Source organism: Panthera leo, chromosome E2, assembly GCF_018350215.1.
Source record: "Panthera leo isolate Ple1 chromosome E2, P.leo_Ple1_pat1.1, whole genome shotgun sequence".
Taxonomy (NCBI): domain Eukaryota; kingdom Metazoa; phylum Chordata; class Mammalia; order Carnivora; family Felidae; genus Panthera; species Panthera leo.
In genome coordinates, this window is record NC_056693.1 from 42,168,620 (window position 1) to 42,182,823 (window position 14,204).

General features: G+C 43.1%; 1 protein-coding gene across 2 annotated transcripts in view; it reads right to left on the minus strand.

The window, feature by feature from the left end:
- Window positions 1-14,204, minus strand: part of DYNC1LI2 (dynein cytoplasmic 1 light intermediate chain 2) — a 27,190-nt gene continuing 12,986 nt past the window's right edge. The window contains exons 5-13 of one of the 2 annotated variants that reach the window (XM_042920718.1): window positions 13,594-13,763; window positions 12,446-12,539; window positions 11,356-11,491; window positions 9,135-9,246; window positions 8,461-8,520; window positions 7,645-7,686; window positions 7,134-7,251; window positions 5,014-5,130; window positions 1-3,414 (exon numbers count right to left, since the gene is read on the minus strand). In XM_042920718.1, the coding sequence (XP_042776652.1) occupies window positions 3,314-3,414; window positions 5,014-5,130; window positions 7,134-7,251; window positions 7,645-7,686; window positions 8,461-8,520; window positions 9,135-9,246; window positions 11,356-11,491; window positions 12,446-12,539; window positions 13,594-13,763 (950 nt within the window). In that variant the 3' untranslated portion in view covers window positions 1-3,313. Of the gene's footprint in view, window positions 3,415-4,359; window positions 4,898-5,013; window positions 5,131-7,133; window positions 7,252-7,644; window positions 7,687-8,460; window positions 8,521-9,134; window positions 9,247-11,355; window positions 11,492-12,445; window positions 12,540-13,593; window positions 13,764-14,204 lie in introns of those variants that run through there. The other variant, XM_042920717.1, reaches the window with a different exon arrangement.

Here is a 14,204-nt window from a genome sequence, read left to right on the forward strand (position 1 = left end):
CCTGAACGTATTCAACACACTTAAAGTAAGTGTAAGAAACAGAAAGGGGGCATCTCTAAAATGACAAATCCGATTTTCTTGAACATATTTTACTGTTCCCCATTTAAATAGATAAAAAGGATTATGATACAGTTGCTCTGAAACTCCTCTACGAAGCTGAAGTCTTCCAAATTAGCTAAGTGAAAACGAGCTCAATTAAGACAATCAAGAATTTATCTAAGAGGCAAGAAAATATGTTGGATAACTCACAAACACCACTATACTTTACCTGCAGCTTAGAACTCCACATACTTCAAAATATGGATTTAACAGTTTTCTTAACAGAATGTCTAATAATTTTTAGTGAGAGAGGTAAACATTTTTTGCCACATGGTAGATATGCCATATGATTAGCAGACAATTCAATCTCTCTCCAGTGAGATAATTTATCATAAAGAAAGTCACCAAAAATTGTAAGCAGTCTGGATTCGTGTTTATTGAAGCCAGTAATTAGAGACATCTTCTTTTCCAGCACTAGAAAGCAAGGTTCCACATGACTGCATAACTGTATCCGGTTAGAGCCACACCCCTGGACTAAGGCTGGTGGGGGAATAATCTGCAGTCCAAATTTTAAGTTAAAAACACCAATAAACTCAGTATAGAGACGACAGTGAACTTTCATTTACAGCATCAACATTGTTAAGGTCATGATGTACAGAGCAGTCACTTGCAACTTTGTTAAACTCATAAAATACGACATCATCAGTTTAAATAGTGATTTTTAAAATGCCAATCAAAAAAAAAGTGCAAACAAAATTAAATAATTCTAGCAGCATACCCGTTGCATTTTTAGGAAAGACCAATTCATGGCCACATCTTCAAGGTTGGGCTTATTTCTTTGATTTTTCCATCTTAAAGACAAACAGCAGATGTAACCACTATAATATATATAAATAGTCAGAAAACTGTCTTTAATAGTCTACCATACAAGTGTATTCTGCAAATAAAATGAATTTTACTTTAAAAAGTAAAGGCTGTTTATTGTTCGGCCTTTGGTTCCACTGCTTGAAAACCCCAAAATAACAAAAAATATCTCCCCTCCTCCCACCCCCCCAAAAAGAACCCTGCAGCTCCCCAAAGTTGGTAGACTTTGGCAACCACTGAGCACATGACATATTACGCGCACCAGCGTCTTCCGCTACTAGGAGCAGCCACTCGTTACGAGAAACTCAAAGTGATCCCCAAGAAATCTTCCCTCACAAGACAGGTGTCTTAGCACTTCATCAGTTTTAGTACATCTTATATTGACACAAAAGTGCTTATTAGTTTAAATGACAAAAAAAAACTTTGTAAAAAGTAAAATTTTGCATTAAAATTTGAAATCACACTGTATCTCCCCCACAGGCATGTGCCTTTCGAATAATTCTGTCTTGTTTCTGAGGTCAATCATTTTGCCCCTACCCCCACCCCAGCTGCTGTAGAGAGAGGTAAGTGACGCCCCCATCAGTGTGGCCACAGCTGTTGGGCATCTACTGGTCACTACACCACAACTATTCTTATACAGTCAGTTTACTGTCATTACGTGGACAATCTGGTGATTGGAAGCCACAATACATTAAACAAATAACTGAATTTAAAAAGGGGTGGAAAAGTGTATTTTTAACAATAAAACTGGCACAAAAAACATGTTTTTATGTTTGTCAGAAAGGCAACTAAATACTCAGCTTTCTCCTTAACAGTGTTCAGACCTTTACAAAAAAAGCAATTCAAGACAGTCTTATTAGAGTCTTTGTATATACAACACAGGATATTAAGTTATGCCCAGTACTATGTTAGTGGTCAATCAAATCTGGTATGTAAAAGTAATGACGTTAGGGAAGTTATTTTCAGACACAGTACAACAAACATTCATATAAAAAAAGTAAACTCCACATAAGTGAACTGTGGTTTTTTCCCTTGGTTTGACAACAAATGTTTTATATATTAAATCAATGGTAGTGTTTGCATTCAAATGTTGTGTCGCATATAAAATTAAAAGTGCCATTTCAAATCCACAGAAGTCATTTCTAGAATGGTGGTATGACATGATGATGTGCATGAATTTGCTCTACACGGAGACACGGAAACTCTTGTTTCCGTAAGAAAAAAATGCTACATTTTATGAAAAACACAAGTAAGAGAAATGTATCATTTCCATTTGCAATATAAAACATTCACACTTATTTGTCCATCTGATAGCACTGATCAGACCAGAGAGCTAGGACAAGACCCTTTTGCATCAATGGAACTCTGTGAAGGTGTCCACAGACCATAAGGCAGGGATTGGTGCAAGCCAATTCATCAGAGTGCAATTACATTACAAACCTCCCTCAAACTTTCTGTAGCACACTGCATTATGGTAAAATGAGAGGTTGGTCACCCATTCTCTGTTAGTAGGCCAGCCTGTGGTAGTATAAAAAAATTTTTTTTAATTTAAAAAACAAAGCAGGAGCTATTTAGAAAACACAATGCAAAGTTAAACTAATTTTGTAACTGCTGACTTTAAACACACTCCACAGTGAATGCCCCCCCGATGCACATGCGTGGAGCCCAGCTCGTCCTGAGGACATGGCCTGGGCCGCACGTGTGAGTCTCAGGCAGCTGCCATCTTCCCCACCCGTGTCAGCTCCACCTGACTCAGGCGCCCCCACACTTTACACATCTTTCTTAAGTTAGAGATGCATTCAGAACAAATCTTACTCCCATTTTCTCAGTATTTAGTTTGGAAATACTTTTAAATCTTAAAAATGATTATTCGACTTTCTACCGAACACACGGTATTTACTAACACCGCTCGTCTCCTCCTTCCTCATCTCCTCCAACGTTCAGCTTCCCCACCGTCACTTCTCGAATTCCTCCTTTCCGTCGTTCTCTTTCCTGGACTTGCTGCTACTTAATCTGCTTCCCAAGAACAAGTGAATTTGCTAACACGCAACTGGTCAGACTAACCGCCTTCTGATCATTGATTTCCTGGTCTCATATGCTCCACCCTGAAAGAAAGCGGGCCATCTTTCTCTCGATCTACCCTCCCTTTCACAAAAGGCCCTGCTGCGCTTGCTTCTCACAAGAGAGCCACATGCCTGAGAGTCCAAGGGTTATCCTTAACAAAGGGGTCTGACACGTAACCTTCCTAAATGTGCATTTCATATTTGGACAAGCCAATGAAGTATTTTTTAAGTTCATCTCCCCTGCCCCAAAAAACTGATAGCATGTGCCATATCAGAAAAATCCTTGTCTTAGCAGATCAATATACATAGTTATTTGGTCATTTTACATATGCACTTTTTAAGGAGGATCAGGCTTCATTTTCTGTTGAAGAGTTTGTTACCATGGAGTCTGGTTTTCGAGTCATTCTATCCAGTTCTTCCTGAACATTTGTCAACACAGTCTTTTGTCCTTAAAAAAAAAAAGAAAGAAAGAAAGAAAGAAAAAGCAGCAGTGATGGGAAACAGAAAAGAATTTTTTAAAAGGAACATTTAAAATGATACAGATTTCTGTAATCACTTGTGGTGATAATAACCTCAGTAAGAATGAAAGCAAGCTTTTTTTTTCATTGCGGTGACGACGAGGAGATACCCTAATTCAACCCTTCCTTCCAAACATGACAGGTCCGTGTTCCTCTGACTACATAACTGCCCCCTGCCTGGGCAAGCCTTTGTGCCAAATATAAGGGCCTTTCTGAAAACACTCTCACCACCCACCCCTGACCCCATGCACTGTCATCACCTCCTTGTTAGAGGTGGTGTGTGAGTTTCTGGCATATGGCAAACTACTTTCTGTGCCTCAGACAGAATAGGTGTTTAGGTTTTGTTTTTAATTACAGTACTTTAACTCATATGGGTACCCTGGAAACACCATGCTTCAATAAGAATATAAGACTAAGGTCAGACATTTCAATCCTGCACAAAGTCAGTGCTCATATTTTTTTGTTTTCAAATGCTAGCTGGGACTTGGAAATGACCCTTCTCTCCTATCAGAAATACCAGCCCACAGCCTAGGCCACCAGACCAGGTGGAGTCTCTAAGAACTCAGGAGCCCCTGAAGGACCGGCTGACCTGAGGATGGAGTGATCTCCTGAGGGCCTCCTTTGATCTGAAAACACCAATTAGGGAAAACACTGTATAGGATAGTATAGTCAATGGAAAGTTAAAAACAAACCCATTTTAAAATAGCCTAGTGGGGTGCGTGGGGCGCTCAGCCGGTTAGTGTCTGACTTCGGCTCAGGTCATGATCTCATGGTCCCTGAGTTTAAGCCCCACGCCGGGCTATGTGCTGACAGCTCAGAGCCTACAGCCTGGAGCCTGCTTCGGATTCTGTGTCTCCTTCTCTCTCTGTCCCTCCCCTGCTCATGCTCTGTCTCTCAGAAATAAACGTTTAAAAAAAAAAAAAGAAAAGAAAAGAAAAAAAGCCTGGAGCTTCCCAGCAAAATGGGTAATTCCCAAGGAACTCGGCTCTTTTGTTTCAGAGGCCTCAAGACACACACTTGCTCTACTGGCCCACACGAAAGGAGTGTGTGGGTTGCCACAGAGAGTGTGCCTGTGACAAGGGGGAGCTTCATGGAGCAGGAATTGATGACCCTCCAGTGAGACAGGCTCAGCTCATGGCAGGACTGGGGACAGTGAACAAATATCCTTATAAAACATCACAGAAAATTAAATATAATAAATAAAATATCAGTGCCACACCCTAGACCATGACCTCCAACAAACAGTTCCAATACCAGGGTCACATATACAGTTTAGGATATAACTCAACTCGCCCAATAGTCAGTTCCTGAGAACCCAATGTATACAAATCCCACCTTTAAATGTGCCAAAGAAACCTGCATGCTGTAAAGTGTACTGCTCAGTACAAGGTGGAGATGTGCTTACTTGCTTGGCTGTTGGGAATACGGAGGACGTGCACATCAGGTAAAGGCATACGCTCCTATCCACTCCCCCACCTCCAGCACTGCTCAACCACAAGGATCATAGGTTTCCAAGGGCCCTTTAGTACCTGACTTCTTGGCTGCACTCTGCACACCACCAGCACCAGGACTTCCAGGAGAACCTGTCTTTTTACTCAGCAGACTATTGAAGAAGCTGGCCAACACACCTTCACTTGCTGCGTTATCTAAGGAAACATTAAGAAAAAAAGCCTTATACCACCAGGATGACTCAATTACCACCACCACAAAACTAGTTTTCAGCTTGGAATTATCCATCTGTGGCTATCATCTTCCCAGGACACTGAGCACATTCATTATTGCCACTGCCAAGGCTACTTCCCTATTAGCATGGTAAGTGCAAATCTGTTTAGATTTCCCACCTATCTGGGGACATAAAAGAACTCATGCTCCGCATCATCTCCCTGTCCATGAGGCAGTGTTTCCCAAAGTTTTATAAGCCCTTAACATTCCAAGGCTGATGTGAAAAGGTCTCATTCTGAGTTGGAGATAGCTATTGTACACATAAGAATTAAATAAAATTTTGTTTTGCGAGTTTTATTGTAACCAACACATTTAGATATTACTAAGTCACTAGGATAAGGGCTACTTAAACTTCTAAGTAACTGAGCTTGAAAAGAGAAGTGAAGGGGGAAGAAAATGCCATAGTTCATATATAATAATCATTTAAAAATGAGAAACAAAATCAAGGACTCAAAATATACACTGTATTTTTTTTTTTACTTATTTTTAAAAGTACTCACCACACCCAATATGGGGCTTGAACTCACAACCCCAAGCTCAAGAGTCGCATGCCCTAGGGGCACCTGGGTGGCTCAGTCAATTAAGCATCCGACTTCAGCTCAGGTCACGATCTCATGGTTTGTGGGTTTAAGCCCTCCATCAGGCTCTGTGCTGACAGCTCAGAGCCTGGAGCTGGCTTCAGATTCTGTGTCAACCTCTCTCTCTGCCCCTCCCTCACTCGTGCACTCTCTCAAAAATAAATAAACATTAAAAAAAAAAAAAAAAAAAAAGAGTTGCATGCTCAACCAGCCGAGCCAGCCAGCCAGGTGCCCCTCAAATTACACATTTTTAAAAATTTACTACTTATTTACTTAAGACTTATTTTTTGGGGGGGGCACCTGGGTGGCTCAGTCAGTTAAGCATCCAACTTCAGCTCAGGTCATAATCTTGCAGTCTGTGAGTTTGAGCCCCGCGTCAGGCTCTGTGCTGACAGCTCAGAGCCTGGAGCCTGCTTCGGATTCTGTTTCTTCTCCTGTCTCTGCCCTTCCCATGCTCATGCTCTGTCTCTCTCTCTCTATCTCTCTCAATAATAAACATTAAAAAAAAAAAAGATTTATTTTTATCATGTTTTGCGAGAGAGAGAGAGAGAGAGAGAGAGAAGTGGGGCTCACCCAAAGTGGGGGCTCATGCTCACCTGAAGCGGGGCTCAAACTCCCAAACGGTGAGATCACGACCTGACCCAAAGTCAGATGCTTAACCAGCTGAGCCACCCAAGCACCCTTATTTATTTTAAAAGTTTATTTAAGAGAGACACAGTGAGCGGAGGAGGGGCAGGGAGACAGGGGAACAGAGGATCAGAAGCGGGCTCCGTGCTGACAGCCGAGAGCCCAATGTGGGTCTCGAGCTCTGAAACTGCAAGATCATGCATGACCTGAGCCGAAGTCAGACGCTCAATTGACTGAGCTACTCAGACGCCCCCTTATTTATTTTTAATGTTTATTTAGTTTGAGAGAGCGAGCGAGCATGCAAGTGTCAGGGGAAGAGAAAGAGAAAGAATCCCATACTGCCAGTGTGGAGCTTGATCTCATGAACTATGAGATTATGACCTGAGCCAAAATCAAGAATTAGACATTCAACGGACTGAGTCACCCAGACAACCCTCAAAATACACATTATAAAGTGATTATGTTGTATTCCTCTTTGAAAGAACCTGCATGGCCTGATACAGAACCAAGTGTAAGGGCCATTGATTCCAAAAAGGAACCAGCCTTAGTGTCTGCCAACCACGAGCCCCTTCCCTTTGAGCAAAGGAAAGTGGAAAGCAGCCCCTTCTTGGGGAAGAGAACAGCCCAGCTGCCACGGGCCTCCACGTTCCAAACCCAGCCACATAGCCCCTTCAGACCTCAGGCCCAAGACTAAACACTCTCCACAGAGGCAGGATACATACTTTTGATGTTTGGGTCCGGCTTCTTTACTGATGTGCCTGGGGAGGCACTAGGCACACTCGCTGGCCCTCCCCGGCCCTGAGTTCTTGGAGAGCCAGAGGGTCCTCTCGCAGGGGATTCCTAAGTCCAAAACCAGCCCAAGTTACATACAGGCATAAAAATAACAGGAAATACACATCCCCAAAATGAAGACATGCTCTGCAGGATATTTTTCACAGCGTAAGGAGAAGGGAGGTAGGACTGGGAGTTTGCCCCCAGCTCAGTCTCTTTCTAGACCTTAGTTTCTCCTTAGAGAAGAGACATCAAGATAATGAAACCTGCTCACTCTATTTCCCAGAGCTGTATTCCTTTCCTGAGTCCCTACTATGTTCCTGGCCCTGGGCTTTCAGGGAAACCAAATTCCCTTTGCAAATACAAAAACCCACACAAATAAAAGCTCTTACAAATAATAGCATAAAGTGTGAAGACACCTACAACACTGAGCCTTGACCCCATTTAGTTTAAGGTACTCACAGAAGCTCTCGTGGGCGTGGCTGGCTGCTTGGCAAGGAGTGACTGCAAAGAGAGGGACACACTGGCCATTAATAGAGGCCTGCAGAGTGGACGGAAAGTCTGGAGAAACACTTCCCAGTACTCCACTAGAGGGCGCCATTAATAACAACCAAGTCAGGTTTTATATTACACATGCAAAATGTTTAAATTCAGAAGTTTGCTACATGGTGAAAAAATTAATTCAAGTAACCAGTTTTGGAAGCAAGGAGAACACAGAAATGAGGACCAGCTGGCAAAAAAAACCCATCAACACCCTCCGCAGAGCTGCCTGGACCATCAGGAAGACCTATGACAGGTCTAAGTGGCATGTCTAACAATAGTCCTAGTAAAACAGGAAGGGGAGACTGGGTTTGCATTCTGAACTGTCAGCTTGTGGAAGTTACTCTCCTCACCTACAAAATGGGTACATCAGCTCACCTGCCTTCATGCACAGGGCTGTGTGGGGCTATGTGAAATAATGGAAGTGAAGTCAGGGCACTTGGTAAACTGTCAACACAGGAAGTATTATGCCAAAAAACCTAATTTCCAGAAAGAAAGGGTACTTAAAATGATACCAAGCCTATCATTGTTGAGAATCTGCAAGCAGGCAGGGGATCACCTGAGGCAGCTGGTCTAACTCCTACTCTGTACCAATGCCAGAAATGGGAGGGAACAAGGAGACCTGGTGGCAATCCCTTTAACGCTGCAAGCTCTTTGTGATGCCCTCCACCTCATCCCAGGGGACTGGCATTTCATGCAAGAGAAGGCCTCTGCTCTGGCCTCACTGGTTTTTCTTACCTGTTGCTTCATTAGGAACACCTGCTCATCCTCGGCTGCCAACTCTTTGTCATGGACCAGCTGTGAAGTGAAGTGACATACTCATTTGTGGTCACAGGCCAAGAACACCCGAACTACTGTCAAAATTCTCACTGAAAGAAGAATCTTGGGCTCAGGTCTCAACACGGGTCCAGGGAGAGTCCCCGCGGCAACAGCGCAATTATGTTTTTTTAGTCTGGCACCAAGACCAGCCATGCCATGTGGCCAACTGACATTTTTAAGTGGCAGGTTCTCAACCACCCCTCTCAGATCAGGGCCTGAAGATCAGGGGAGCACAGGGATGTCCTAACAGTAATCCCGAGGTAGCAGTGGCATTGTCAGGACTTAGGAAACTTCAACCCAACTCCTTGTGGCCTTGTGGGCCCTCCAGCACTCACACCCCACCACCTGGAGCCATTTACATTCACACCAGACTTCACCTAAACTTTTTTTAAGAGGCTCTTGGATTACATTTTTCTTCCCCCCAAAATGGTTCAATGTGTAAGACATATCTCTTTAAATGTTTCTTTTCCCATAAAAAAAAAAAATAAATAAATAAATAAATAAATAAATAAATAAATAAATAAATAAATAAAAATAAAAATAAAAAAACACACAGAAAAACGCCTACAACTCAAAGTGACTAATCTGGGTACCTTTCTCACAGGAGGTTTCACAATAAAATCTTCATATGCATCTTCTGGCTTCACAGTTGTGAAATTTTCATGTAAAATAGCTATTTTCTTTTCGTTGTCCCAGCCTGCAGGTCTAAAAGCAAAGAGACAGGGATGGATTTGCTTTTCCTGGGACTGCCTTATAGCACACGTTAGGTAACATTCCGGGTTAGCGAGGACTCCTAGGTGAGACCCATTCCCACAAAATCTGGCCTGTAGCTGCTGGGGCTGGCTTGTAGCTTGTGGCAGGAAAGCCAAAATTTACTGCCGGCATAACCCATCAGATTGACATGGCAGGTTCTGTTCTGTACTGAGCTCATGGGGCCCAAAACCTAGGAGCCAGAGTCAGATCTTACTGACTCCACATGCTGACCCACAGAAGTGTTCAGAGTTTTCACACAACTCCACCCAGAAGAGCAAGGACACAATGGGGCCTTGTTCCCACAGAGCGGAGGACATAGAGAGCAGCACAGACACAGCTCCAGATGAGACCGTTTCTCTTGGGCTTTGGTGTAGAAGAACTCAGAAGTCTTCTGAAAACAGTTTTCTTGTGGACTAGTTCATTAATTTTACTGGTGTGGGAAGATGTACCGTGGAACAAAGCAGGGCAGCAGGATCTGTACTCTCTTGGGCTGCAAACCAGAGGGACACAAGGAGTCCTTGAGGCTCCTACATGGGTGCTGCCCTGCTTGAGATCACTAAGCAGGATGGCATCCACGTTCCATTAAGTTAAGCCACGGTAGCCTACTGTTCCCACCAGATTCTCACAGGTCTCCCTTTCTCCACCTAAGTCCTACTTCACTGCTCCACAACCAAGAGGGCGCTCCTACCCAGGGTGCTCTACCCAAATGGTTTTGCTGACTTCACCAGTTCCCAAACAGGCAAACTACCAAAGGATCAAGGATTCAAAGGGACAGGGTATGATCAAGATACAGCCACAACCCAAGCAGCCTTCGGAAGGTGTGAGATGCTTCTCCTCTCCAGACCAGCCCTGATCCTCAACCTGTCTTCCTGGGGCTTCCTATTCCTCAGGATCACAAGTAATTTGGGCACTCACATATCATTCACTGAGCTTGTGTCTTTGATGCCTGTGTGATTGCTCTGGACAACAATCCTCTAAAAGCCACCCAAGGCTCTAGCTCTGCCATCTGTGAGGAGCCCAAATGAGGCTCTCCCTAAATGTTCAGGAAGCAACCTATTCAGTGTCAAGAGCTCTTGGCTATCACATCTTCAGCCTTCTGAGAGGCTGTTCCTCCTACCCCTCCATTCCTTCTAGCCTGCCTAGCACACACACACTCAGCCTTCCAGCATCACCCCCTCTGCCCTCCCTGCCGCACTGCCTCCACTACCACTCCATTACTCCTCCACCCCTGCCCTCCAGTGCTGTGTGCAGGGACCGTATCTTGTTCACTTCTGTGTCCTTAGCATAGAACCCAGACACCTAGGAAGTGCTCAGCAATTGCTGAATGAACTGTAATTCTGAAGTCAAGAGGATATCGAAGCCTACAAACACTGATCTACTAGCACAAGTCCTCTCAGAGGCCACACAGCTTCATCATTCATTCACACATCCAAAACACTCATCATTTTCCAGTGACAGAAAAACACAAACTGGAACAGACAGGTATCTAAGTCTCTGCCCAGGACAGCAGCCCCCGTGGCTCCAAAGTACCAAAAATACAACACGCATTCAGTATAGCCAAAGCCCATGCTGACGGGTACACCAACAAGGGTGCCTGCAATCATCTCTGCCAATGGGCAGAGAGATCACATGCTTCAACAGAAGGCATCAGGGTCCCCAAAGCCCAATTCCCTATACTTCAACTCCTTCCTCCAGCCAGTATTCTACTGGAGTTGACAATAAGTGGCAAAAAAGTCTGGCTTAAGTTTTGGTACCTTGCTCTCAATGATGAAAGGCAGCACCATCGCTTCTCGGCCTTTTGGCTAAGATCAAGTGTAGAAAGGCAGCACCCATGACCTCACTCCACCTACTTCCCTTAGAGTGAAGCAGAATGGCAAACAGTCTAGAAAGGATCTGGGTCTATCTATCCCCTGTGAGGTCCAGGCCAAGCACTTTGCCCCAAGGCAGCAGAAAGCTGGCGGTGTACGAAAGAGACAGAAGGCACCTTACATGGAAGGATAAAAAGAAAAGAGCAAATGTACTATGAAAAGAAGCATTTGAAATCACCTATAAGGAACTCACATAAAAACTGCATCCTTTTCCACAACTAAGGCAGGTGTGATAAAGTGGAAGCCATACGTTTTATGAACAATGTACTTATACAACAAGTCGAGGTTTTTCTCCTCCTTCACTGATGTGTAAATCAAGGCTGCTCCATCTAATCAATCTGCTTAAGGAAAACCAATTCACTGCAGGAGACAAAAGCAAACATAGCCAACCATAATCCTCAAAGTACTACTCACAGGCTAATTAGTTTTTGATCAACACATGATCAACAGAAAGTGTTAAAACTTTTAAAACTAAACGGTAATGACAGATGAACCATGTCAAAAGCATAAAGGATGTCAATGGTGGCAGGCCATGTGGTTCATTTTTTAACGTGCAGACTGTTGTCTTTTGACCCGTCAGGTTGGTTCATAAGCAGTCAAGTTAATGGCTCTGAGATTAGCCCAGGCAAACACGCTCAGCATATCCAGGGTGCAGATTCTTTCCTAGACACAGATGTTCACATGTGATCCAGTTTATTATTAAGCACATCTTCTGTAAGAGATGGGTACCTACATGTATCAGCACCCTCCACTGAGCTGGACAAGATAAAAGGCCCAGAGGAAGTGGTATGGGGATGTAGCACCACTTGCTACTGTATTTTTACAGAAGTATAACTCAAAAGACTGTTGACGCAGTATCTCTCATGGACACCACACAACATAAACATATGGGAAACTCTTTGTGGCATCTATAACAATATCGTGTTGGGTAATCAACCTTTTTGCAAAAAAGCAAAGTTTAAAAAGATTTCCAAGATATGATGAAAGTAGTTTTGGTAGTAAGACTATCCATATCAGCTTTCTTCTTAATATGAAAGCCTATCAAATGTACAGCATTAAAAATAAAAATAAGTGAAAGGCAGACACAAATCAGTAAGTCTCAAATTCCAATACAGTAAAATACAAAACTAATAAAAAGATGTATACAATTTTTCCCCGGCAGAAGACCGTTCTAGATTCAGGAAGTTCTTTATCTTTTTGAAGATACCAATCTAGAGGGAAGCCTGAATTAGCACAGAAGGGAGCCTGTGCTCCTGTGCCCTGACACAGCGCTCCAAGGATACACTGGAGGCAGAACCTCCGTAGGTGTGATTGGATGAAGTCAAAGTGCTCGTCCCTGTAATCATGCTCCTTCTCCAGGACACTCACTGCATCACACTGCAGGGAAGACAGAAAGAGAAAGGAGTCACCTCTTTGCTTCTCTGCCTGCTGAGGATGGGAATGGTGTCTTCTACAGAAATAAACTATCATAGTTCCAAAGAAGAAAGCCACAGCCAAGGGTCTAAACATTAATTAGACAAAAGTGAAAGTGAGTGAAAAGAGTGAAAAGTGAAAGAGTGAAAAGCAACTGGAGATTTCTCTTTCATCCTGGGCCACAGTTTCCAGAGCTGCAAAGTGGGGACGTAACAGTCTGATCACCTCACAGTTGTTCTAAGAATCAAACACGGTCACAGCAGGAAGCAGGCCATGGGACGTAGCTGTGCACTGCACCCTCCAAAGAACTCCCATCTCACAGAATATAATGTGAATGGCACACTGTGTGGTTGGGAATAAAGTACTTTTAAAATCCAAAAACAAATTTTTTTAAGTTTATTTATTTTTAAATAATCTCTACACCTAACACGGGGCTCAAACTCATGACCCTGAGATTAAGAGTTGCATGCTCTTCTGACTGAGCAAGCCAGGCGCCCCATAAACCCAAAATGGTTTTAAAGCTACTTTTTCTTTTCTAAGAGAAACAATTATTTCTCTACGACTCAACTTAATTTTCATTCCCACATCATCATCCTACAGGGCAGAAGAAAGTGAGTTCCCTTCCTTCTTCCTCCAGTGTTATGTTCTTCCTGAAAACCATCTCAAATCCAACAGACTTTAAATGACCAAAACCCCAAAAGAATTCTGCTCTTCTATTTTTTTAGCCATCAGTTTAGGCTAGACCAACTGGTTTACAGAGCCTTAAAAAAACTGCTTTTAGTTCTGAGTTTGAATCACTCAATAGACAGTACTTCATGGAGAGATAAACTATGAACAGAGTAATGTCATGTTTCCAGCAGCAACATTAAATGACAATATTTTCTAGCCTGACATATTCAATGTATCTTATGAATCCTGAATTAGTCCAACTCTCCCATGGGAAGACACCCAACAAGAGCCTCTAAGTTTCTTTTAGATGGTTAATTGTTCACTGGCCAAACCCATTCCTGGCACATACCTTTGTGCACACCACCAACACTGGGATTCCCAGGTTATGAGTCAGCATATTGTCACCAAGAGGCAGGGCAACATTTTCTTCGTCAGGACCTGAGGTCAGAGGTCCTCTTCTCTGCGGGGAACCTTGACAACCTTCTTCAGGCTCAATATAGTCTTGAAAATCTTTCACAACTACAGGTGAAAAAGTAAAAGGAAATCACACAAATAAAAATACACACGCCAGTTTTAGAAAACTGAAAAAGGTAGTAATAAGCACAAAAAATAAGAGTTCTGACAAACTTCCCCACTCTGCCTCACTGTAATATTAGGGATTTGGAGGTGGTGATACAAAATGCCAATTCTAACATATTGTCTGAGCATTATAACTTCAGAGCAGCAAAGATATTCCCCTGGACATGTTTAATTATATCCAACTCTTAAACAGGTTTTTTTTTTTTTTTTATTCTTCTACTTTAAAAAAAAAAAAAATTATTTTTTATTTTTTATTTTTGAGACAGAGAGAGACAGAGCATGAGCAGGGGAGGGGCAGAGAGAGAGGGAGACACAGAATCTGAAGGAGGCTCCAGGCTCCGAGCTGTCAGCACAGAGCCTGACGTGGGGCTCGAACTCGTC